At 44.7% G+C, this 26,766-nt stretch overlaps 1 protein-coding gene across 3 annotated transcripts in view; it reads right to left on the bottom strand.

The window, feature by feature from the left end:
• Loxhd1 (lipoxygenase homology PLAT domains 1) overlaps positions 1–26,766 on the bottom strand; it is a 135,903-nt gene extending 109,137 nt beyond the window's left edge. For all 3 annotated transcript variants that reach the window (XM_070028633.1, XM_070028634.1, XM_070028635.1), the window contains exons 1-5: positions 26,637–26,766; positions 22,635–22,749; positions 15,113–15,193; positions 12,772–12,956; positions 1,428–1,526 (exon numbers count right to left, since the gene is read on the bottom strand). In XM_070028633.1, coding sequence (XP_069884734.1) covers positions 1,428–1,526; positions 12,772–12,956; positions 15,113–15,193; positions 22,635–22,749; positions 26,637–26,766 — 610 coding nt within the window. The remainder of the gene's footprint in view (positions 1–1,427; positions 1,527–12,771; positions 12,957–15,112; positions 15,194–22,634; positions 22,750–26,636) is intronic.

Here is a 26,766-nt window from a genome sequence, read left to right as displayed (position 1 = left end):
AATGATAACCTATCTTGTATAAAATTATAGGTTGACATATATTCTAAGTGTTTATCTTTAGTAACCAGAGCTTCATTTCCTCTATTTCTTCTTGACTTTTTGAAAATGTGCTATTTTCACATTACTTTATTTTCTTCAAATTTTCAGGTCTTTAATAGGTTGAAACAATTTAAATTATAGGCTTTCCCAGATTACTGCCTTTTTTGAGATTCCTATGGATAAAATCTTGTTTGCTGTGTTGATAAATGCTTAGCCATGAAGGATTTTTTTCCCTTGAGTGTCTTGCGGTTTTGGAAAATAAACTCATCTCCAGAACTTCATACTTGGGGATCTCATGCAATCTTACAAGGTCTTCTGTGAAGTACTAAAAATGAAAGGTATTTGTTACCGCCATGAACTCAAATATTCTGTACGTGGAGAAAGATGGGGTCCCAAATCACACTTACAGAACAATATCAGACCTCAAGTTCCTTTGAAATATATGCCTAAGCTACTGATTTCATATTTTTTAATGTGAAGCTCTTGTGGGGATAGATTTATAGTGCTGATGATTTTTTTTCCTGTTCTACTTTTTTCACTGAAGATGTCCCTGTGAACCTTCAGGACTCTTGTCTTTATCTGCAGTTCTAAATTCAAATCTCTTGCCTCATGCAGGGTCAAGGTCTCATTTTCTAACCTAAATGAGCATAAAAATCAATCCTCTAGGCTATTGAGCATGAAAGCTTCCTTCTTCTAAGAGCCATAACATCAATTCATAGTTACCACTTTGGTTTTGAGTTCCCTCTTCATTGCTGGTACCTGGAGAGTTCTTTTTTATGTCTTACAAATTCTGTGATTCATTTTTAAATGCTTTAATATGCTGTATACAAAATTCCCAGGCCTCTATAGCTTTTATGATGCCTATATTATTCTACTTAATTATCAGAAGCAGGAGAAAGGCACCTGCCTCAGTTCTTCTGACCTAAACTTCTTCCTAGTTCTGTCTGTGATCTGGTCCTGCTTCATCTGGGAGGCCAAATGGAATTCTAGCCCCTAGTTTCATCCTAGTCTAACCCAATTCTCTGGCTCAGACCATACACTGCTCAGATGGACATAGAGCTCATGGGGATAAAGAAATTAAGTGCAAATGAGTTCCCTGGAGATAGAGTTTGATTTTGTTCATAGTCTAATTTAAACCAACTATAAATGCAAATATACTTTATTCTGAAAACCTATTATGTGCACATATTTTACAACACAAGACAGACACCTTGTTGCCCAGGGCAAGCTATGAAGAAAACAAGCCATTACAAGAAAAGAGATGCTTAACAGAGGAGACTAAAGAGGCTCACACTGGCTTCCTCTACAATATTACTTCTTGTAGGGAAATATCCCATCCAAGATGCAGTAGAGGGTATGGCTTGGGAAGAAAACATCCAGATCTATACCTGTGTCTCCATACTCTCCAAAGATATTGATGACAACATCGGCGTCTGTCCCTGCACCAATCACATCACCAGTATATACCTTGATTTCATACTTGTTACCTGGAGACAAGGACAGAGAACACCTTAGCTCAACAAGGGTTTAGAGAGAGCAGCATAGAGGCCGAATAGAGGCCCCCTAAGTCACTACCACACCATTAATCCATCGCCCCATGATCAATGACAGAGCCAGAAACAAGTCACATTGGCTCCAAAAGGACATTACTAAACAGAATGTAGGAATAGATCAAAGAGAAAGGGAACTTCTGTTTTCATCTAGTAACATATTCCTTGGGATAGATGAATATATTCCCTGGGTCAGCTTTGACCAAGAGGTTACCTTGAACCAACCCACCAGCATATCTCCCTTAAACCATTGAAATGTCTCCAACTGGCTTCCCTCCAACTCCCTTGCTTTCTCCAGCCCATTTCCACCCTGTGCCATAGTACAGAAATCCATTGAAGAGACTGGATTCTGTACATGAAAATAAAATATATACATGATTTGGCAAGTCTGTAATGAATGCAAAGACTAGAGGTATGGACGGTGGCCATCGAATGCGTATTTAGAGGGCACCTCTTTTTAAATACCTGTATCTTTGTTCCATTCATTGAACAATGATTAATTGTTCTCGGTAATATTCAAGCACCTTGATCTCAGTTGTGGCCACAAAGACCATACAATGGTCACAGGATTTAGACAGAGCCAAGTCTGTTAACATTGTCATTTACACATAAGAAAACCCAGTTCAAGGAGACAGCGACTTTCCCAGCAGCACAATGCAAAAAGGAGCTCCAACCCAGGTTCCTTGTCTTGAAATCCAGGACCCTTCCCAAGCTACCTTAGGGTGTCCAGTGCTGTAGCCCAGGGATTAGCAATCTTTTTCTGTAAAGTGCCAGATCGAAAATATTTTTGGCTGTGTGGACTATTTGGACTGAGTTACAATGACTCAATCCTGTAGGTAGAGCACGAAAAAAGCTATTCACAATACTGTGTGACAAATGAGTGCAGCTGGGTCCCAGTGAAACTTTATTTATGGACCCTGACATCGGAATCTTAGAAATTTTATGTGTCACTGAGTATTTTTCTTCTTTTGATTTCACTTTTAAAGGGGAAAAAAACCCTGTAAGAACCAAATCAGCAGTTAGGAGGCTGAGGCAAAGAGGATCTAGAGTTCAAAGCCAGCCAGGGCTACCTAGTGAGACCCTATCTCAAAACAAAACAATGGTCAGCTGCTGTCTGCAGAGGAATTAGAATACATTCCAACATTGGCTAAGCACCCAAAGGCTCAGAAGACAGGTGATAATCCCTTCTCTCTGTTGGCATGGACATATTCTGTGCCAGCTTTCTCTGCCCCATAAGGCTGTTGTGTAGCTAGGCAAAACCTGATGATCCCCTGAGTAGAATAAATAAGGAGGTCTGATGCTTCACAAAGGTAAAGACCGATGATGACAGCACCAACGCTGTAACCTAAGGCATGGTGCTTTTCGCTCACAGCCTGGCTGAGCGTTGTCAGGGGACAGAAATGGAAATAGGTGAGGAAACAGGAGCAGAACCAGCAAGTTCATTCCTCTTCCAAAGAGTGAGCAAGGATGGGAGAGATAGGGCCTGGCATAGCTTATGGGAACTGTCCCCCAAGTCAGCTTTAAAGTTGACCTGTGCCTTTTAGAAAATTCTCCCTGGAACTGATTTCTCTCTACAGGGCCCACCATTAGCCTATACAGGACCTTTGTGCAAATGAGCTAGAAGCATCCCTTCCTTGAGACACTTTACTGCCATCTGTTGGACAATCCTGACAAATACACAAATCTAAAACTTCCTGAAGGGAAAAGCAGTGTCTGCCCTTTACACCTGAGCCCCAGCTTCTACCAGCTGACTTCCACTAAGGGTCAGTGGGGGTCCAGAGGCCTGACTAATTTGGGCATTGTTGTAAACAATTCACAACAAGGCAGGCAGAGCCGGGATTACGCTAATACATAATCCAAAGCCAGAGAACTGAGCTGGGGTCCTGTGCTGTGGAGTTAGCAGTATTGTAGAGACAGTGGCCCTGGCATAGTCTTGAGACGGTTGGTTGTCCTGCCTGGAGACCCCAGCCGAGAGCTGTTTGCATCCTTCCGCTCTGCCCTAGGCCTGGTGGCAAAGGCACACACAATCAAGTCTGCTGCCTTCCAGCAGGAAGTCTGTCCCTGGAGGCCCACGGAAGCTTCTGCGTGGGCTCCCAGAAAAGGCAGGCGCTGGCAGGCCCTGGCTGCCAGCCACCCCGGCAGCCTCCCCTGCGCTCTGTCTGGAAGTCGTCACGCGGCATTAAAAGCACACCTCCCAAAGAGGGCCCTAGACAGCGGGAGAGACACGGGGATGAGGGGGGCCGGGTCCCCCAAATCCCGGTGCCTGCCTGCACAGCTGAGCCTGCCTGAGCTGCTCGTCCTGTTCCCGAGGACCGTAGGGAAGCATCTGCCCACGGCGGAGCCTGCCTCCCTGGGAAGGGGCGGCCCCACAAGATGCGCACTTGGTCCAGCTTTTTCAGGAAACAGAATCATGAATGAACGGAGCCATCGGCGTCTCTTTCCCTTGCCTTTCACCCATCCCCAGATCCCAGTCGTTTTGGCAGGTGAAGGCTGGAGAGGAGGTTGGGAAGAGGCTGATGGGGTTCGATTTTTCCCACCACCCACAAGTGAATCCGCGTGGCTCACACCCAGACACCCCTCACTTCCGCTCACTCACGCTCCCCCGAGAGCCAAGGCGCTGCTGGAAGGGAGGTATCACAGGTGGTGTGGAGGCGGAGATGAAAATGGAGAAGAGAGTGACGATGGAGCTGCCCGGGGAGGGGCGGGGATGAGGGGGAATGTTCTCTCCCAGCCAGAGGAAGCTGGGCCTGGTCCAGCCTGCACAGGTGAGCAATTGGGGACAGCAGGCCACGCGGTGCTGGGTGATGGACACCTAACACAAATCCTTCCTACCCTATGAGGACTCCTTATCATCTGCTCCTGCCCCAAGGCCCATCGCAAAGCCTTCATCCTTGTAACTGACCCCTCCAGATTGCCCCCAGCTCTGCCACCTCCGATAGGTGTAACCCATCCTTCCATTACCTTGCCCAGACTTTCCAATCTTCCCCCACAGCCTCTGGGATACTCGCCCAACTCCTGAGCCCACCCACTGGATTCTGGGGGGAAAACTGCAAGCTGTCTCTCCACAACCGCCTTCCTTCATGTCTCTTCTCTTGATTGTGCTTGCTTCTGGTAAGTAGGACTAGAGCCATCTGCTTCCCCTAGTACATCCTGGACTCACTGCCCTGGAAGACCCACCCCAGTATTAAAAATCACAAGAACTTCTAATAGTTACTGAGGATCTCAAAGGGGAGGGATCAAGCCACAGCTGTCCTCGCGACCTCCCTGCAAAAATGTTAGGACTTAATGCTACTGCTGTCACCATTTGACTCATGGGGAAATGGAGTTGAAGTTAGGAGAAGTGGATGAGGAAATGGAGCTGTAGCTAAAGGAGTAGAGAGTCAGCCTTGAGGGAAAGTTAGTTAATTAAAAAATAAAAATATGTTTTAAAAGAAAGAAACTTGGCCAATTTTCATAAAAAGAGTGAAAGCAGATTTGGACTCAAGAGGTATTAACATAAAGGGGTGTGTCCCTTATGTGAAAATTTGAGATAATGTGAAAATGTGAGATTTACTCAGCAATCCTTAGTTTATTGTATCTTTTAGGAATATTCACCTTTCAAGCCCAGAGTGCCCTTTTGGCACTTAACATGTGCCCAGAATTTGACCTCCACTGAACCTAGTTGACAGTGACATTAAAATATCACTTGTTCATAGTTGTTCATGAGCAAAACATCAAGGAACAAAACTCTGCCACTTTCATTACTGACACATAAATGTAGAGCCAGCACATTTTCTAGGAAACTGTTCACTGTAAGCCTGATGCCCTTTCTCCAGTTTTGAAACACCATGTGGAGTGGGTATTAACTAGTCCAGTCCAGATGTGAGCTAGTCCAACTAGTCCAGCTGAGCTCATCTTGCTCAGCCTCTCATCCACTCATTGCCAAGCCCAACAGCATGGTTTCCACACACCGTTTCATCATTTGTCTTTCTTGGTCCCACACCCGATACTGTAGGACCTTCCTATCTACCTGAGCACCACTTGCATTTTGGCTGCATTTTCCCCCAGGTTCTACTGCAAGGTTAAGAGGTGATCTTTCCTCAGAGCCCTAGAGGAACTAGGAGGTCTCCCAGCCTTTCTGGAGGACAAGTAAATCCTGTCATAGTCTATCCTGGGCAAAATTCTTGAACCAGCGATGCAATCCCCGTGCGTAACAGTTACAGTAGATCTTAGATCTTGCTATCCACAGGTCTGTGGCTCCTAAGAGACCACTGAGGAAAACTGTGATTGGTCAGGATGCATAGAGTTCAAGGCTTTCCTGTGGATGTTTGACTAATTTTCCCACAGTGATGCCCAACTTCACTAAGGATTGCTCAATACATCTCAAATTTTCACATCATCACTTAAATCAAGCACCATAACTTTTATTTTGCTTTTTGAGTGCCCTTAGCTTTCTTGGGAGGCAGATCTCTTTTTCTTAAATTACAGGCAGAGAAACCCTCATCAGATTACACAATGAGTCAAACACAACTAACAATAACATGGTACTGTGTGCTTCTCTGAATCAACTGTACTTCGTAATGGGCACAAAATTTCACATTTTTGTTTCTGAAATTTCTTTTAGTTTCTAACATTTATTTTCTACCCTGCATAGTCAAAACTGTATATATTGAATCTGTGAATAAGACAGACCTACTGAAGTTTCTAGAAGGAACACAATTATGTCCAGATCCTATCTTTAAGGGTGTCTATTATAGCATTATTAACAATAACAAAAATTAGGAATAACCTAAGATTATCCAACATGGGGGATTGTTTGGAAGAATTATAGTATTATAGTATTCTTTCACTCATGGACTGCAATGCTACCATTTAAAGTAATGGCTAGGGCTGGGCAAAATGGTGCGTGCCTGTAATCCTAGCTCCTTGAGAGGTAAGAATCAGAAGAATCAAAAAGTTCATAAAACTTCTGTCTCAATCAATTGAGCTGGGTGTGGTAGTATGTATCTGTAGGAAGCACGTGGGAGGATTGTGGCTCATTAATAGAGTACCTGTCCAGCAAGAACAAGGCTCTGAATTGAAACCCCATCAAAACATAAATTCTTTTTATAAAACACTATAATGACTAGAAGATCAGTTCCATACTGCAATCTTAAGGACCACACATTTATAAAATAGAGTATAAAACAATACTATTAAGCTGGGTGACCATGACTCATGCTTATAATCCTAGTTACTCTGGAGACAGAAATCTGAGGAAGCCAATCCAGGCAAGAAAGTCCATGAGGCTCTTTTAACCACAAAATTAACCAATTAAGCATCAAAATGCTCAAAGCAAAGCAATGGCTCAAATGGTAGAGGGCTTGAGCCAAAAAGCTAAGGGAAATCATCCAAGCCCTGAGCTTGTTGCCCCAGGATTGACATACCCCCCCCCAAAATACTACTTTAATCAGTATGGAGCAGTTAATAATGCAGGCATGAGTGAGAGAGAAGAGGGAGAGAAAAAGAGAAGAAAATTCACCAACATGTTAACAGGAATATCTTCAAAGTAGTCTTAAGTCTTAACGCAGTCAAGTCTCAAACTAAGTCCTCTCCCCTCTAGACTCCAAGCCCCTAGAAAGAGGGGACTATATACATTTTTATGCCAAGCACAAGCTCTGGTGCATAGAAGATCCAAAATCATCCATTCATTTATTCATTCATTGAATCGCTGAGAAAAATAAACTCAAGAGTGGCAAAGATAGAGGAGCATGAGCTGCTATTAGGAGCCCAGCTCTGGGCCAGAGTCGTGCTGTGTGAGGAAGAGCAGGCTGCTTAGCTTCCCTGACCTTTTACATTCTCTATAAAATGGATGAGGAGTAGAGAAAGTCCCTTTCAGTTCTAAAATCCTCCGATATGTCTCACTGAGGCCTCATTCTGAGCTGTTCCGGTTCTCCCTTCCCACTCTTTCCGGAGATGATTTTCTGCAGTGTGAGGTGGGAGCAGATGGGGTGGGCGGGAAGCTGCTGTGAGTTCAGAGGAGGAGAATGCTGCAGGCAGGGCAGGTCCAACTCTAGCTACCTCTGCAGCCATGTGTTGGGGCCACCTCCTTAGGGCTCCAAGGAATTAGAACCCTCAAGCGGCACCCACAGCCAACAGAGCCCTAGATCTTGTTGAAAGCTGAGTAGAGGGTAAATGTCAGGGAGAGGAGACCTATTAGGTAGAAAGGCTTTTCTTGCAAGCTTGAGCTGCTGTGCATCTTGCAGGCCTATTCCAATGATCTGGAGCCGCCCTGGATCCTCGCATGGATTCCAGCATAGAGGAGCTCCAAAGTCCTTTCCAATTCTGCGAGGCCAGAATCTGGAGTCTGTGCAGCTCAGAATCATAACAGCTTGGATGAAGGAAGAAGAGAAAAGAAAACCTCAGAAGCCTAACCTTAGTACAGCGGCCTGATACTGTATTAATTGCCCAGCACTTACTCCATGTGGTTGATGCACTGAGACCTTAATGTTAATCTCCCTATTAACCATATGAAGGGTAATTCATGCCATACCCATTGCACAGACAAGAAAACAGAGACACAGCATCTCAGGTATCTGCTCATGCTGGCCTAAGTGGTAACATGGCAGAGCTATGTTTTTATCAAAGAGAATGGGACCCATGGGAACCTATGCAGAAGGTGGAATGCAGGAAAGGGGTAAGGTGAGGGAGAAGTGTTCTCAGCAGAAAAGCCACCAAAGCCAATCTCCTCAGCCCCTGTGGACGAGTACTGTCCCCAGACCTACTGAGTCTACTAATCCCCAAGAGACCTTCAGGAGCCACCTAATCCAGCCACTCCACAATGAGAGAAACAAAACAGGAGACTTGCCTGACACCTGCCCCAGGTCTCACTTACATTGAGTGGCAGAATCAATAGTCACATGCTTTCTATGCTTTCTGGCTTTTAGAGCTATGTTTTGAAATTAGTGGTATCATCCAATAAAATCTGAATACTTGTCTCTTTGGCAGAAGTCTCTCCATGGAAGTGTGTGTGTGTGTGTGTGTGTGTGTGTGTGTGTGTGTGTGTGTGTGTGTGTGTGTGTGGTGTGTTTCCTCAAGTCATCCAGGCCACTTTCATTTGACATTTGTGTTGACATTGTGCAGTCTCTGGGAGGTCTTATAATCCTGCAGTTTAGTGCAACTTGCACACATCCTTAATATATTAGTCACAATCGCTCTCCTATTCTGACCTCTGCTCAAATGCACCCTGGGCACTGTGCCCAGTGTGGTCTTGCTGAGATCCAGTTCACATCTGGAGCTGTGTGATAATCATTGCAGTTTGTGCTGTAATGAAATCATAGCCCAGTTATCTGATAAGGTGCCTAACAGGAGAAAGAATGCTAAGCACAAATCCCATTTTTACCCATCCCTAGTCTCTGGGCCACTTTCAATACAAAGCACTGGTTGTTACATTAGGCATAGCCCCCCAAAAGCTAATTCACTTGCTCAAGACTAAAGGAGATTCTTAAATTCGCAGGTGTTGTGTTCACCTCCCCCTTACCATGAGTCTGCTCCTGACCTCCCTAACCAAGGCACTGCTATTTCTTGTTAGCATTCCTTCCTCTCTAACAAGCAGCCTGTTGGTCTCTGTGAAGCTTATGACAAAACTGGATATAGCTGTCCTTATTATTAATCTACTAAAGAAGATTAAATGCACTCTAAAAGAAGGCTTGTCCCTAACAAAGCCCAGGGTGCAGGTTCCAGCTTGGAGACTGGGGGGAGGGGGCAGCAGGCAGGTTTGGGCTCCCAGGATGCAAGGGCTATCTCCCTCTCCTGCTGACCTGGCCTGAGTTTGACGTATCTGTAAGCTGTTATGCCCCGGTGTTGACAGACTGGGCCCTGAAGAGCCTCAGGCCAATTAGAACACAGATCTAGACTTCAAAGGCCTGTCTTGTGCCCAGTTGGCAGAGCTTTTCCAACATGATGTGTTGTGGCCTCATTATTAGTCTACACCAACCAATCATCTCATAATTTTCAAGATAGGAGGGTTTGTGGGTTGGCACTGAGATGTGGGCAGTTGCTCAAAGTGACATGATATTGGCAATGAGAAGGTCATGCAGAATGTAAGACTCAGCACTAGATCTTCCCAAATCTACCCAGAGAGATTGCATCATCTGATCAGACCCTGTCCTCTTGTCCTCTCTACAGCTCATTCATCGATACTTCCATGCACATACCCCAGCTTCAGGGAAGTCCCTTGGGCTTTCTTGGGACCAGAGAAGGATGGGTGGTACTTCATTCCTTGTAATTCAGCAATATGCTTATAAATTTCCCAGGATTGTCACATTAGGAGTGACAACATTAACTCGGAGTATTGAAATCACAGCAGGAGAGCTTGGGGGTAGGCAAGAAAGTCCAGGAAATGCTTAGCCAGTAAAGTGCCAGAGAAAGCCAATACTGTAGGGGGTTTACCAGAAGGTATCTAACCCAACTCTCTGATAAAATGAAGAAACAGAGATGCAGACAGGATAAGTGACTCGCAGCTGAAGAGTGAGATCAAAACCCAGACCTCTGCTTCCAGGCCAGCTCTTTCTCCTTCATAAGTGGATGGTTGTCATACAGAAGCCCCACTTCCTCCATATGCACACAAACCTGTTGCTAACCATTACTTATACTAGTCCCTTAGTCACACCCTGGTGGATGTGAAAGATCAGTCACCAGGGACAGGAAACCCCAGCATGACTCTTGAGGCAGCCTGCATTGGTTGGAGAGACAAATAAACACCTGTTAAGTAGCTAAATCCCAAGGAGCAAGCAGTAGCCCCTGCAATATGGTATTTCTCAACTTCATCCAACTCAAAATACCTGGGAAATACACTCCACCCACCCCAGCAGCCAGAGTGGATCACTCTGAAAGCTACTAAAGAACACATTTCTCCTCGAAGTGTGAGAGACCAAGCTTAGCTTCCAGCCAAGGACTGCCTCCATGTATAGATGTCACTGCTGCTGCTGCTTTGGCCCATTGTACTCTGGTTTGTCAAGAGGGTGAGCCATTCCAAGCAGAATGGAAGAAGCCCTACAGGAAGGGAAGCAGGCATCCACAGAAATGGAAGAGATGCCAAGAAGCAGATGGCAGGAGGGAATATTCATGGCACTTCTGGAGCAATTCAGTAGCCAAGCCTGTGTTCCCAGGGATAATAAATGCAGATATACTAGAAAAGCAACTGCCAACCTTCCACAGGCTCTAGAAGATGCCAGGATCCCTGACGCCTACTCTAAGTGGGAGACAATAATGGAGGTGGAAAGCTTAAGTCCCTGGGCAGGCTTTATGCATGGGTAATGCTTAATGGTGCATGATGTCTGTCTGGATCACTCTATGGAGATGCTGGGAGAGCCAGCCAAGGTAAGACCCCACTCCTACCAATTCATGGAAGAATGAATCAGGAGAATCCAGGAGGCTTCTTCAGTGGCCTTGAAGTCCTGAACAAGAACTAAAGGTTTGGGGTAGAACAGTCATTTTGCTCTTTTTTATCCAGGAGAACAGGAGCCCTTTGACTGCAAAGTCAATATGTAAAAAAATAAAAACAAAAAAAGAAAACAAACAAACAAACACACACACACACACACAGTGATCATTTTAAATGTACTAAAAGAAGTGGCGCATCAAGGAACCCTGAATAGCTTAATCTTTTTTTTAATTGTAACAAGAAAAAAATTATGTCAATGTGATGTACAGAGGGAGGGGTTACAGTTACATAAGTAAGGTAATAAATACATTCCTTGTCAAACTTGTTACCCCTTCCCTCATTTTTCTCTTACTTTCCTTCTCCCTCCCCTCCCCCATAGCTTAATCTTGAAAAGGAAGAACTTTGGAAGTGACCCTTTGCAGTGGTGATAGGGGACTGGTCCCCAACAGTCTTCTCTCCCTTCGAAAGTATTGGTGGTGGGAGGCATACTCCCTGAAAATGTTCCCTCTCCCCTCTCCTCCTTCTATGACCTACCCCATGTTTTGAAATATTCCACCTGCAAAATCAAAATTAATGGATGAAGAACTAATTATCTTCCCTATTTTTATCATCAAAGATCTCCAGTAGCAGCCAAATACCAAGTTGGTATAATTCCAGGTGAAATGCAGTAAGTTAACCTTTTGTTTTCCAATACAGTAATTTCAAACTTAAAGCTTTCTTTTCTTGTTAGGTTTTTCAGGAACCCAGCCTGGAAATACAAAAGCATAATCTCCCACAGTTCATCCAGGGGCTGGGCCCAGACAAGACCTGGACATAGAGTCAGCAGGGTCTTATCTGTATGTGAGAAAACGCCATCATGAGTATGTTTCAGAAAGCTGACCCAGGCAGTGCCTGTACATGTGTTCTACCATTTTTGCTATGTCCCCATTTTGCTTTAATTTGTTTTTCAGTAGGTATCACAAGCTTTTGTGAAGGCTAGCCCTCAATTATGATTCTTCTACCTCAGCTCCCCAAGTAGCTAGGATTACAGGCTTGAACCACCATACCAGGCCCCTAATGTGGGTTTTATATGTTTGTCATCACCTCCCATTCTTTTTTTTAATATATATTTTATTGTAAAGATACTGTACAGAGGGGTTATAGTTACAAGATCAAGGTAATGAGTCCATTTCCTATCAAGCATTGTTTTTCCCCTACCATCCTTTTCCTCCCCAACTCCCCACCTCCTCCCTTCCCCCCCACCTCGCAAAGAACACCTCCCATGCTTGTAGAATTAAGATTAATGAAGACTGAAGATTTTGGTCACAGATGCCTTTTGAAATATGCTGTTTTGTTCTTCAAAAGGAACCAGAAATCAGTATGGTGGATCTTTGGAAGATGAAAATTCTCATTCTTTCCCTGATATCAGGTTTTTTTTTTCTATTGCCCTTCCTTGGGTGTTAAAAGAAAGGGAAGGGAATAGGAAGCCAGGGAAGCTTCCTTGACCCCCCCCCCAAAAAAAAAAACGCTCTTGGCAGGCATTCACCACTGAGAATCATTGAGAAGAGGAAATTCACTCCAGAGCAAGCTTATCCCTCCATCATGCCTGTAGGTCCTTTTGTACTTCCCACTCCTTTGAACCTTACAATCACCACTTTCTCATGGAAAACCCATAGGGCTGCAGTAACCCTAGCCAACAAAAACATCCTGGAGAGATAGACTGTCCAGAGCAAGAGAGCAGCCTGGATGAGACCAGATCAGGCAGGAAGGGATGCTAAGTAGTCTAGTTTAGTTACTGACCTCTGGGCGTGTCCATGGGGTTGAAGCTGGCCAGCAGATCCCGGCACCACTGGCGGTCACCTTCCTCTTTGCTCAACCAGTTGTTGCAGTTGAAGTAGTAACGAAGATGAGGCCTCTTCATGTCAGTCACGATCACACGGTCCAGATACCAGCTGGCATTCAAACCTGTGTTGTCATGCTCAATCCTGGGGCACAAGCCAATATTCACATTCTTACTGACAGAATGAAGGTGATTCCCCTTCCGTATTGAAATGCCCCAGTTGCTGATCCATGAGAGTCTTGATCATTTTGTTGCTTCTGTTACTTTACTACACTTTCCTCAAGTGTGTTCATGGGATGCTTTACAAGGTAGCTATGCATAGGCACAACTGCTACATTGCCTTCTTGGAAATACATTCTTTGAGGAAAAAATTCAGGACCCTAAGTGGGACATGTTGGTCTTTGCCTCATAAGTCCTGCCTGATCAGTGCTATTTCCTAACCTTGGTCTGTGACAGCATTTCTCTCTCTTCCTACTCTGCCCCAAGCTGTACCCACACACCACCTCCTGAAACCCAACTGAATCAAGGTCAAAAAAGGCAGTTCATCAGGACCTTACTAAAGACAGAGGTGATATGAGATTCATCAGAAAGCAAGAGCTGACTAGACCATCTGACTTGAAGGGCCTGGCTTGTCCCTTAGGAACCATTTCCCACTCCCACGCTCTAAATTGGTTAATTCCCTCTCTTCATAACTTCCAGTTACTCCTAACTAGCAGATACTATCCTTAGTCCCGCCTTAACTATCTAGACCTATGACTATCTCCTCAAAATGTGCTATGAACTGCAATACAATTTTAGACTTTTCAATTAGCTGTATTTTTACAGATACGAAGAAACTGGTAGAATTGTCAGTATTGCATTGCATTTCATTCCATATAGCATTTCCAATATATGATATTTATTAACAATGCATCACACATTCTTTTCCTTTTTCCTTTCCAATATATGATATTTATTAACAATGCATCACACATTCTTTTCCTTTTTCCTTATACTAACTTTTGGTGTGGTATCTATTTTCTCCATACAGCACATTGCAGTATGGATCAGCTGCAATGTAACCACACAAAAGCCATGTGTGTCCAGACCTGGCTATATTGAACAGCATAGATCCAGATTCTTTGAATTCTTCCTTCCTGATCATTTCCTATTTCCTTAAGGGCACTCTTTGTCTAATTTTTTTCTCAGCATATAACCACAGGATGATCTATGTACATGGAACCCCTCATCCCAATCCATCATCCCAGGATAACCAGAGCCCAATACAGCACATGACTCCAACACACAGAGTTGATATCCCTGACACATGAGGCCCAGTCTTTACAAAGATATATGACACTGCCTGACATGGGCTGACACCCAGTATGCTTGCAGCTAGAGGCTACCTTTCATATATATATATATATATATATATATATATATATATATATATATATATATATATATATATATATATACATATATGTATGGAGAGAGAGACATTGACACCCTTCTTCAGCCTTCCCTGCAAGAGCCCCTCCCTGCTTGTAAATCCCCCTCTTACCACATAACCAGTGCACAGAGTCTCAGAAACAGTCTCTGATCCCAAATTTTCTAGTGAGAGAAAGAAAAACAAGGACTGAACTGAGACCACATTGACCTCTCTCCAGACTCTAATCTAGGCGCAAGCTGACCAAAGATAATCTATCATCTTCACATTCTGACAAGTAAGCATGAACTTGAGAGGAAGTGCTTGGCACGGACCAGAGAATGAACGATGGTAATTGAAAGCTCTTTGCACGACTAGTGGATGCACCCAATCCTCATACAGTCACAAAACTCTTCTAGAAAGCAAAAGCAGAGGAGCTGTCCAAACATACTTTACAAAAGCAGTACTCAGTGAGTATATGCTTCTTACTGGTTACTGCTACAAGAACTGACTCTTTAAGTCCTAGCTTTAGACAAGCAGGACATTATTACAGAGGCAGAGACTGAGCTTGGAAAGATAAACCATGTGGTCCTACAGATAGTAAAGTAGTAAAGCAGATGTTCAAAGCCAGGCAGTCTGAACTCAGAGCTTTGCTCCTAATCACTGGCCCATAGAACATATGTCTCAATTTTGTTAAACAAAAAACAAGTCTCAATGTCCCAATCTAAGAAATCTGTTTTCAATGGAGAAGCTTAGGACTCTGTAATTCAGAATGAAAGGGTAAGATATGAATCTTTAATCATCCCTCAAATGAGACCTGGAGAGTAATCAATACCCAGAAAGTATCAGTTGTGCCTTCTCCACCCCCGCCTTGATCAGGGGCTGGTTTTCACCTGATTTTATAGATGAGGCCCACGTTGTTGGTTCTGATTCGGAACACATCGACATTGGCTTTCTCAAAAGCAGACTCACTCCTGCAATGAACATGTGCACAGTTAGTGTAGACCAGCACATGGTTCACAGGACCTGGAGCAGAGCAAAGGGCTGGCATTCTCTTCCTCCTCCATCATCTCACTTCTGGAAAGTGCTACGTGCTACATGTAACGGGATCCCATTTTAAATTCCTCTTTACTGTGGCTAGAGAGGACGAGGGTAAGGGCGTGGTATTATTTCTCACTCTCATATCTAAGTTTTCATTTGATCTTTGCTCTGAGTCACTGAGGTAATTTCAGGCACTATTTACCCCATTATACAGCCAACTACACTGCTCATTGATAGCCAGAGCAAGAATTAGCCTGTGGCCCTCCAAAGGAATCATCCCACACCTGCTGCTTGCTCCAGGTTGAGAAGGTAAAGGAGGAAGGAAGGTGCATTTGGATCTTCAGCCTCTTTGTCTCTCCTCCTTTGTGAGAAGAGTTGTGACAGAAACCCCAAGTGGGTACAGATCTTGGGTGGCCCCTGATCCTGCCATTGTGAACAAGAAGGAGCAAACTCCATCCCAAACCAGCAACCAGAGAAGTGGAGGGCAGTGAGGAAAATGTACATCTGGCATCTTGAAATCCAGTACCCAGGCAAGTTGCACCTGCAGAGCACCCTAAATTCAAGCAGCATAGACAGGAGGGATGGAACCATCTTGCCTTGAAATCCTTCAATAGTAGAAGGTGAGTCTCACTTTGACCATGGCTCTGGTCCCCTGGACAGGCCAGGACTCCTGTCATTGGAGTCTGAGTCTGCTAGCACTGTCCCACTGCTGAGCCTTTTGGCTTGGGAGAGTAGGCATCTCCTTGTGCTCTCAGCCAGCATTCCTGGAACCGGCACACAGCTTAAAGAGAAAGAAGGACATGGAAGACAAATACCCATGGTACAGCTGAGATCTTAAATACCTCCATGCGTTACTTAGTTCCTAGCCTTAGTGATGGTGGGGGCAGGTTGTAAGAGGTAGAGTATTGGGAGAGTACTTTCCTAGCAAGTATAAGCCCCTAAGTTCTGTTCTTAGCACTGGAAAAAAATAGGAAGCAGAACCTAAAAGAAAGAAGTCGTCACAGAGGAGTGTCTTTGAAGGGGAATTGGCACCCCATCCCTTCCTGTTTCTCTCTATGCCTTCTGGTTGCCATGAGGTGAAGTAGATCTCCCACCACAACCTCTCACCACAATGTGCTGCCTCACCACAGTGCCAAAAGCAAGAGTGCCAATACCATGGACGGAATCCTCTCCAACTGTGAAACAGAATAAACTGTTGGCTTTTTTTCTCCATCCTGGTGCTTGAACTCAGAACGTGGGCACTGACCCTGAGCTTCTTTTGCACAAGGTTAGCATTCTACCACTAATCCACATTCCCTGCCCTGTTGCCTCTTTTTAAGTTGATGTCAGGTATTTGTTACAGCAGCATGACACTAACTAACACAGCCTATTTACTAACCATCAAAGTGTTGTTTTGGGTTGTTTGTTGTTGTTTTTTTTTAAAGAGGATGTAAGGAGCCTTTTCACCAAGGACTCAGGCTCAGTATCAGAAGTCCTTTCAGGATCTTCAGAGTCCAGAAGCTGGTACTCTGAGAATGGACTTTCTTTTGGAAAAAAAAAATCTGCCCTAAGGAGAAGTTTCCTTGAGGTGAAACACTATGGGAGAGAGCTCCAAGCCCTCCTACAGCAAAGCTGAGCCCATGCAAATGTTCACCAATGCTGTCTTGGGGAGGGGGGAAGAGACTCCAAAGGTACAGTCTGGGTGCAAAGAAGTAAGGAGAGAGGGGTAGAACCTTCTGGGTTTGCAGGAGAAGAAATGAGGCTCCCAGGCTGTCAGCTTACGTCTGAGCTCAGAAAGATCTTTTGCAGGGAGAAGAAGGAGCCAGGGCAATGCTGGGCACAGTCTGTACTCCTCCATTGATGTCAGAAAAATAGTTTGGGAAAAATAAGATGTCTCCTCCAAGAAGATCCAGTCACCCTCCTTCCTGTGAAAATAAACTTTCTAGATCCAGAATTTCAAAGGGAAAGTAACTAAGTCAGCAAACATTGTGGGTCTGGTTGATAAAGATATTTCACTTCCAAGGAAAAATAATAACGCACCCCAAGTTTTTATTCAGAGTTATAATGGCTTAGAAAACACATGGATGTCCATTGTATGCATCAGGATTTTGTGAATGAGAAACAAAGAAATGAATAAATGGCATTTTCTTTCAATCTATAAAACAAAATTACTGATTTTTTAAAAGAATACAGACAAGAGTTTCTATAAGAAATAAATACACTAAGGAATAATCACCCAGGGAGCCTCTATGCTGGAATATTTGGCAGCCGTAAAAAAAAAATCCTATTAAAGAATACTTGACAAAAGGAAAACAAGCTTATGATAAGGACTTAGATTTTTTTTTAAAGGCTAAATGCAATCATGAACAAAACAATCAACACAAATGGGATGCCATCTTTATTTGATTTTGTTTTGGTATTTTTTTTTGTTTTGGCCAGTCATGGGGCCTGAACTCTGGGCCTGGGCACTGTCCCTCACCTCTTCAGCTCAGGGCTAGTGCTCTACCACACAAGTCATAACACCACTTCTGGCTTTTTCTGCTTATGTGGTGCTGAGGAATTGAACCCAGGGCCTCATGCATGCAAGGCAAGCACTCTACCACTGAGCCTTCCCAGCCTCATCTTTGTTTGAAAATGATAATCTGAGGGATTCATACAAAAAATATATCTAGATGATAAAACTGTGATAAAGTGCTGCTTATTTGTTATTGCCTATATTGTTTTTAAATTTTCCAAAAGGAAAACTTAACTTTTGTAATTATTTTTTTAATGCACAATGCCCCTGCTCTGCAACCCCACTGCCAGGGGCAAATATATGAGAAGGTTTGGGGATTCCTGGGCTCCATCTTTTGAGGATACAGTAAGGCTGGGAAACAGTCATTACCAGTGAGTGAGTAGGACAAGAAGATGGCACCTGCCCTCATTTTAGCCAAAGATGAGATGTGACTTCGAAAGCAGTTCAGGGATACCTGTGAAGAGAGTTCTGGAAGGAATGCTCTGACAGCAACCTTCAGCAAAGGAAAACCTTGCACCTATGCCCCATTCCAGTTTCCATGTGTTCATTAAATAGCCAGTCCTGGTACCTCACAATTACTCCAGTGGAGGATTGGGAGGCTTGTGGAAGCAGGGAGACCAGGGAGAAAGATCAGTAGAGCCAGCAGAGCCAGAGATGGAGAAAGCAAGCACTCCAGGCCAACTTAGGGGCCATTTGGGGGTTTTCAGGATGGTACTGGGGTTGCAGCAAGCTTCCACAGTGTTTGGGAGATGGAGATCAACTTCTCTGAAAGATAGGAAATGCCCCACCCTCTTCCTGAGAGAGAAAAGGTTGCAAAGACAGCCTCTTCCTACTCCCTGCAAGCTGAGATCATCCCAAACAGGCCCTAGCCCCACCCACCTTGGTCTCATTGTGGAATGCTCATTGTTGGTAAGTCACATACAAATGCTTATGGGTGGGGGGAGGAAATAACAAAGGGTAGAGGAAACGTTGCAAAGGCAGGTTCTTCTCGTCTTGTAGAAAGCCAGGCCTTGTCGTGGCTCCTCGTCCCCAAGTTGAAGGTTAATGTCGTGCACAGCCCTGCCCATGCCCACCATGCAATGAAGCAGGGTCCTCATGGAAGGACAGCCACTAGAGGCTGCCCCGGACATTTTAGCAACCAATCAGGCAGAGCCATTGGGCTAAAATGCCAGGCACTCTCTGACACTCTCAGGTTGTGAGTTCTCAGCAGGAAATTGTGTTCCAGAAAATACATGAGATCCCATCCTTTTGCCATATCCTGTATAGACGGCCCTCTGTTGGGGTGGCCCTGTCTAATAGGACAAGAGCGGGGATCCCAGAAGGTGGGGGCTTCCTCTGGGAGCTAGTGCTGGGAGTGGGAGCTATATCTTACTAGGAGGAGGTCTGAGTGGAGGTTCACTAATAGGAGAATCTAAGAAAATGTCGCCATCTTTGCTGCCTAGGAGTGGGTCAAGTGGGTGCCAAGCCCACCAGAAAGGCCATAAAAATCAGCATTAAAAAAAAAATTTTGTGCCTACTAGGGCTGGAAATCAGGACCTGGCACTCTTGCTTAGCTTTTTCACTCAAGGTTGAAGCTCTGCTACTTGAGGCACAGTTCCATGTCTGGCTTTTTCTGGTTTAACTGAAGGTAAAGAGTCTCACAGACTTTTCTGCCCAAGCTGGTTTCAGACCATGCTCTTCAGATCTCAGCCTCCTGCATAGCTAGGATTCCAGGCGTGAGCCACCAGTGCCTAGCTGACAGTCAGCATTTTAATATTAGACACCAGAGTTCTTCTTGAAATAGCAATTATGCTATATTAGGAAAAACATCCTGCTAAGCCATTTGGAAGTAGAAGGTGAAATCCTGTAGCAGCCCAGAAAACAAAATACAGAAATGAACAAGAGACACAGCTAGAGGTGGCAAAGTAAAGGTTAGGAAAATTCCAAGATATGCAGGGGCTGAATTTGAAGACGTGGGATCTAGTATTCCATCCTAAGCCCTTGATACTGCTAAGTGTGAACTTTCTAGGACCTAAAGCTATCAGCCATGTCTGTTACACACAAAAATGTGGGGTGGAGGCTTTATCTAACACGTGTTTTGGATTTGGGGTGGGATTGGGTGTGAGAAGAGGGAACAGCAGACAGTAAGGTATGAGAAGATTGTGGACCCCAGGAACAGGGAGGGGGTGGCACAGGCCTGACCTGCATCTGTGTCTCACAGTTGCCACCTGTGTCTGAGTTGCTTGAGCAACCTGAATCCCTACAAAGCAGTGTTCTCCTTCCAGACCCAGAATTTCCATATCCTGATCTGAAGCGCTCTCAGATGAGGCCACGGGACTCGGGCTCCTCCTTCCGCATCTGTAGTGCCCACTACAGTCATCTGACTAATCTTGGCCATCATCACAAATTGAGCATCTATTGCTTGCCCATCTTGCCTCCTCTCTGCCCCTAAACCAACAGCAGCACAACCAGCTCCAGGCCTCCTCCCAGTCCATGTGTAGTATGGCGACTATTTCCAAAGTTTTATAAGTTGCTTCCCTTGGTCTAACTGGCTCTCTCATGCTCCTCTCTTACCTGAGACCTTTTAAACCACTGGAGGCCCTGGTACGCCCTTCCCTATGATGACTCAGTCTGGCCACCTGAAACCTCCAGCATTTGCTGGGCTCTAACTATTCACTAGGAACCAGGGTAAATGCCAGAGGCTCAGTTAGGCCCCCCCAACCCCGTGGGCCCTCTGCTGCAGCTCTGTCACCTCCCTACACATCCTTCTCCAGCCTCTCTTTGGGCCCAGCTGTTACTGTATGCCTACATGGCTATGGTTGATCCTCCTAACCAGAGTCTTGGCCAGACTTGTACTCTTGCTGCCCAGTCTGGAGCACAACAGATCTAGGCAGACTCCCTATGAGCAGCCTCCCGAGGAACTGTGGGCTGTTGACTCCTAGCCATCTTATTCCTCTTCACAATACAGTCTTTCTTTGTCCATTGAGAGGGAAGTCTGATACCCGGATGGCTGGGATGAAGACTGTCACCCTTCATACCGTACCATATCAGTAACTGTGGAGCCTACCTGAGATGAGGCAAATAAACATGGTTAAGGGCAGGAATCTAAGGTTAAGGAGAAGGATCTGAGGATAATGGATGCATAACAGGAGGAAGGACAATGAGGATCTACCCCCAAAGTAGAAATGTTTTGTTTGGTGGGTTTGTTTTTGAGATCCCAGGTGGCCATATCCCTGGTACTAGTGGCATCTCCCTCCTAGTGCATTCTGGGAGGACACATGGCAAGGAGGATGGGCATTTCATGTATTCCCTTTACCGTGCCCACATCACTGGAGGGAAAAAACTTCCATGTCACGTGCAGTACAAAGAGGCAGGTACCCTGTTCTGTAGAAATGGACAAAATAGCATGTTATGCCTGCCTTAACATTACCACATAAGTCCCCATTCAGAGCCAGCACATGCAATAGTCCTGGTCAGCCTGTAAGGTACAGAGTGCACAGCCTTGTGGCCTGGGCACCCACCCTCTATCGCTTCACTCCTCACCCCTGGAGGTGCCAGGACATAAACCTTGCAGGCCATAAGCTAGGGACCCCGTAGGCCTTAAAGGCAGTCTCCCCAATATGCTAGGGCTACACAGTCCATCTAAAGGTTTACAACAATAACATGGATGGAAGATCAGCCCCCTCAGGACTGTGAAGCGATCATTGTTCCTCTCTAGGTCTCAGCTGGCCCATGAACAGCTTCGAATAGACCAGAGGTTCCATGTCTCATGGCTATGGATGTTTTAGCTAAACCAGTATCTTACCCAGAAACTCAGAAGGTAAAATAACTCTAAGTAGAGCTGCTTTGAAAGATGGGAGCCTGGAGTGGGGAAGAACCAACTGGTCAAGTCCCTGTGCACACAGCAAAGGCCAACCAGTGAACTGAATTGTTCCCAAGGTCTTATAGCCATCTCTGGAATTCCGTGTGCTAACTTGCCCTCAGGGTTTGTGCTGTGTGCTCGTACATGCTTGTGTAGAAGGGGAGAATCAAAGAGTAGATGGCAGACACTGTCCTCAGGTGCTTACAACAAAGTAGAGGACACAATGTGTACATATACATGGTAAGCACAGGCTCGCGTGCACACACACACACACACACACACACACACACACGATCCACATGGCTGTGTTCATGACTTCCAGGAGGTTTAATACAATATTGGTCTCCATGAGACATGAGTGTGTGTGTGTGTGTGTGTGTGTGTGTGTGTGTGTGTGTGTGTGTGTGTGTGCTAGTCCTGGGACTTGAACTCAGGGTCTGTCTCTAAACTTTTTCTCTCAAGGCTAGTGCTCTACCACTTAATCCACAGCTGTACATCTGGCTTTTTGGTGGTTAATTGGAACTATAATCCTCTGATCTCAGTGTTCTAAGTAGCCATGATTACAAGTGTGAACCACCAGTGCCTGGCATAATGGAGAGCATTTTAAGCTCAGGGATCCTTGGCCTGCATGATTTTCCCAACACTCCTTCTCCCCATGGTTGTTGGTGATATATACCACCCTTTGTGACTGTAGTGGTATATGAGGAAAACAAGGCCTTGGATATGATGAGTTTCGCCAAAGTTACATGGTATTTATTCTCTCATATCAAGGGACAGATGTATGAGTTCTTGGGAGAACCAAATTAAGATAAGATATTCCTGCTGGTAAAATTGAAAGAGGGGTAGAGGAAGGTTGAAGGACATCACGGGGCAATCCCTAGCTGATACACAGTGTATTGTTAAGAGTCCTCATCACTTAAAATAGCCCTGTGGTCAGGTGTGTCTTCTTCACATAGCAGAAGGCAACCTCTGTGCTGCTCCAAAATTGCATCAATACAACTATCATCCCAGCTTCCCACGAGGCCTTGGTGCTACTCACTTGCTGGTGAGATGGAGCTTGGGAGAAAGCCCATTCTCTCCAAATATCGTGATGAAGACATTGGCATCTGTCCCTGCACCACGAACATCCCCAGTGGCTGTAACCACCTCATAGACTGGAGGAGAAAAGAAGACAGGTTGTAAACTCTGAAGAGAACCCAGAACTCAATGTGGCCTTGGAGAAAGCAGGGCTCCTGCCAGCCCTTTAGAGATTCTCATTTCAGAGGACTTTGGGAACCCACTAAAAAGCTCCAGGCCAGGGTCAGAGACCTCATCACTTCCTTCTGAAAGATCCAAACCTCACCTTAATACCATCACCCTTTATGGAAGAAGACTCTGAAACAGAGAGGAAATCTGGTCACATCCTTCCCAGGATAAGCCGCCCCAGGATGTGTGTAAAGAGCTTCTCAGAGGTACTGAGTTTCCTCTCTTGGTTTTTTTGAAACGTGTTCAGCTTCCTTGTTTATAGTTCATGACAGGGCATCAGTGCCATGACTGCCTGATGGAGAAAGAGGACAAGAATCCACTTGGCTTCTTCGAGACAGTGGAATCGACTAGAACAAGTTGAAAGGCTGGGAATTTGAAAGATATATGCTCTAGATCCATCTCTAGAACCAACTCCCAGAATCCTAGCACACACCTGGCATGGACCAGGTAGCTGCAGCCAGCCACCCAGAGCCATATCACTTCTACTACGAAGGGGAAATCGTCATACCACCTCTCCATTCAGCTGTTACGCCTGTCTCCCAAAGCAATGAACTTCCCCTTCCTATTCCACAGTCTCCCCTCTGAATCACAGCCTAACCTGGAACAGTTGATATGGGAATCTTCCATGCATGCAGCAAGTAAGAGAAAGTAAATCCATGTTAGGAAAGTAGAATTCATGATGCTGGCCACCCGTAAAATGTAGGAAGGGTGTTTGTAGTAACGCCTACCACTTCCTGAGAATAGGTGAGTACCAGTGCTTAATAATTGTAGTCATAAGCAATATTAGCTGATTCCTTACTATGTGCCTATTCCTGAGCTAAGAAATGTTCATATAGGATTGAACTCAATTAGTAAAGCAAATGTATTAGTCTTTCTCCTTCTGGTCTTTTCAGAGTAAGTCTCCAACTAGTAGCCAAGTATAGCTGAGCTGCCCCAAGGAGGTCCCACTGAGTAGGAGGATAATTTGAGGTTAGATATTGATTATTCAAACCTATCAACTCAGCCTCTCTTCCAGAGGGGGCGTTGATCCAGGTGAAAATGGCAACGTTGGGTGTCAGAGGACTGTGATATGAACGTCTGAACACCTTTGAGCACCTGTTGGGTGGCAGGCCTATGGCAGGTATGATACAGGTACTACTTACTAATCCTCCAACAAGCCCAGGGGTCTGAAGGATGAGACAAAGTGCTGGACATGTGTCACATGTGTCACAGCCATGTGGGGACAGCCACAACTCTCACATAGGAGCACAATGACCTTGTATAAGAATCAACCTGCCTGTAACACGGAACAATAATGCCTGCTTTACAAAGCTGTTCTGAGGATTGAAGATGCTGGATCTACAGGCTCTGGTATACAGAATTTACCCAATAAAATAGCTTTCCCTTCTTTATTTTTTAAAAAAGCCTATTGTGTATGCAGAGAAACCTAATTCAATTCTAGGAGCTACCAGCCAGTTCCTTTGGCAGACGGTGTTAGCTCAACTGACAAGCACGTGCTGCATGGTATTCCAGAGCCTGTGAGGACATCTCTAATTCAGGCCTGGGAAGACCAGTAGCTATAGTGTTCAGGGGTGAGTGGACCATGGGATGTCCCTAGATCTAACCAAGCCCCAGATCTGAAAGGATAGCAGTACATATGTGTAAGTCCCTGTCTCTTGAAATAGAGCCTTGATTCTTCATGGTCTACACCACAGGGGAGCCTGATCTACAAATGCCCCCTGGACCCCTCCTCTGGTCCTCCAGCAACAACTTGGGCTTGGAGTGTGGCCGCCAGGCTTGTATATACACAGGGAATTTCCAAATCAAATGTCCACAGGAGAAAAGTCAGCCTAGTGGAAATTCTAGAACCACATCACATGAGAGAAGATGAAGAGGCCTGAGTGGGCTAGTTTAGAGAAGAGGACACTCCGAGGCTATAGGAGAGGGATGATAAAGCTATCTCAATAGCTGAGTCAGGAGTAGATAGCTGCTTCTGAAATAGGGCAGTGACCATAATTAAACTGAGCCATTGGGTTTAATTATAGTTAAGAGAATGGCAAAGTGAGCCATAGTATATGAAATGATATTTGCAACTCGTAGCCAACAAAGGACTCATACCTACAAGCTATAAAGAATTCACCAAAATAGCCAGACATGGTGCCACATGTCTATAATCCCAGGCTGAGGCCGGAGGAGCTTGAGTTGAAGGACAGTGTAGGCTACAGTATAGCAAGACCCTGCTCACAAAAAGAGAGAATTCATACAAGCAAATCAGAAAAAGGAAATCCCTATACGTTTTAAATAAACAATTTCTTTAAAAGACACAAATACACTTACCATAAGATCCAAAAATTCCACTTTTAGACATTGATTCAAAAGGTGAAAACATGTTTGCACAAAGCCCTAGGAACACACATGTTCACAGTAACTTTATCTCTAATAGAGTCAAACTGAAAACAACAGTAAATGTCTATCAACAGATGAAAGGATAAATAAACCATGGTCTTTCCATACAGTGGAATAAAAGAGAAAAGATTGAATGTCTAGCAACAAAAAGTTAAGCAAACAGTGCCCTGTTTATAAATGCAATAATATTCAACAACTTAAGAAGAACAAAGTAAGCTGGGGTGCCAGTGGTTACCTATAATCTTAGGTAATCAGGGGGCTAGATCTGAATCCCAGTTCAGAGCCAGTCCAGGCAGACAAATCTGAGAGCTTCTTATCTCCAATTCACCCACTAAAAGCTGGAAATGAGGCTGTGGTTCATGTAGTAGAGCATTACCCTTGTGGGAAAGTCAGGCGGGGACTAAGCAAGAGAATGAAGCGCTGAAAGGAAGCCCCAGTACTGGCAACAAAAGGAACAAACTATATGATATAACATATTCACATTATGGATAAATCTCTCAGATGTAATGCTGAGTGAAAGAGCAGATAGCCACAAAAAAGTACACGCTGCACAATGTCACTGGTATGGAGTCCAAAAACAGAGACAACTGATTCCTGATGGTGGATCCAAGAAGCCGTTAGAGGTGTGAAGGATTTTGTAGAGCAGGATTCTAAAAGTAGCTACACAAGTACCTCAAGCCACAAGATAAAATCTATCCTGCGGTACCTCTGTTAGTTTTGCACCATAGATAAACTATTCCTCTATTGAAAAATTCTAATTAAAGTGCAATTTGAGTGGCTGAAGAACGATCTGGTAGAAATCTGATATCTTGCAGAAAATGAAAAATTTGGTTTGACTACCAGAGAAGCCAACTAATAAAGTTCCCTGGAATGAATTCATCAAAGGCCATGTAGTATTGCTCTTAGCTCATAGTCTGGAACATGGGAGGGACTCAGCAAAGACTTACCTAGATGGAGGGTTAGCTACAGTGCACAAATAAATAGCTAAAAGTAATCACTGAAGTCAATAAGGACCCTGGTACCGAGCTGACCTGGATTTGAGTCCCAATTGTGTCATGCTATGTCATCTCAACTAAATTTCTTACTAAGTCTCAGTTTTCTCATCTATGAAGTGAAAATAATTTCTTCTTTGAAGGATTGTGGTAAGGTTGATTTTTAGGTAAAGTTGATTTTCTGCACCTGGAATCTGCAGACACTAAGCTTCTAGTCTGTTCTGCCCCACTAGAATGCTACCTAAAGGCACATCTTATCGCAGTGCCATGGGATCTGTGGCATGGTGCCCACCCTGCTTTCTCCATAAAGGACAGACACACAGGATGACCCGTGGGCCAGAATCCCAAACTCACCACCCAGAAAGAGGGACAGATCTGGGCAGCCACATGCTCCACCCCTGCCTGGCAGGACCACCTACCTTTAGCCTTGTAGTATTCATGTTCCAGCTCATCTTCATCATCCTCTGAGGCATAGTTCAGAAGCTCCTCCTCATACACGCGCAGGAAGTCGATGTCTTTTTTCCTCCTCTTCTTCTTCTGGGGCATCAT

This window comes from Dipodomys merriami, unplaced genomic scaffold (genome assembly GCF_024711535.1).
Source record: "Dipodomys merriami isolate MVZ:Mamm:240054 unplaced genomic scaffold, mDipMer1.0.p SCAF_2, whole genome shotgun sequence".
In the NCBI taxonomy this organism is placed as follows: Eukaryota; Metazoa; Chordata; class Mammalia; order Rodentia; family Heteromyidae; genus Dipodomys; species Dipodomys merriami.
Note: the sequence above shows the minus strand (reverse complement) of the source record. Positions and strands in the feature narration are given on the sequence as shown.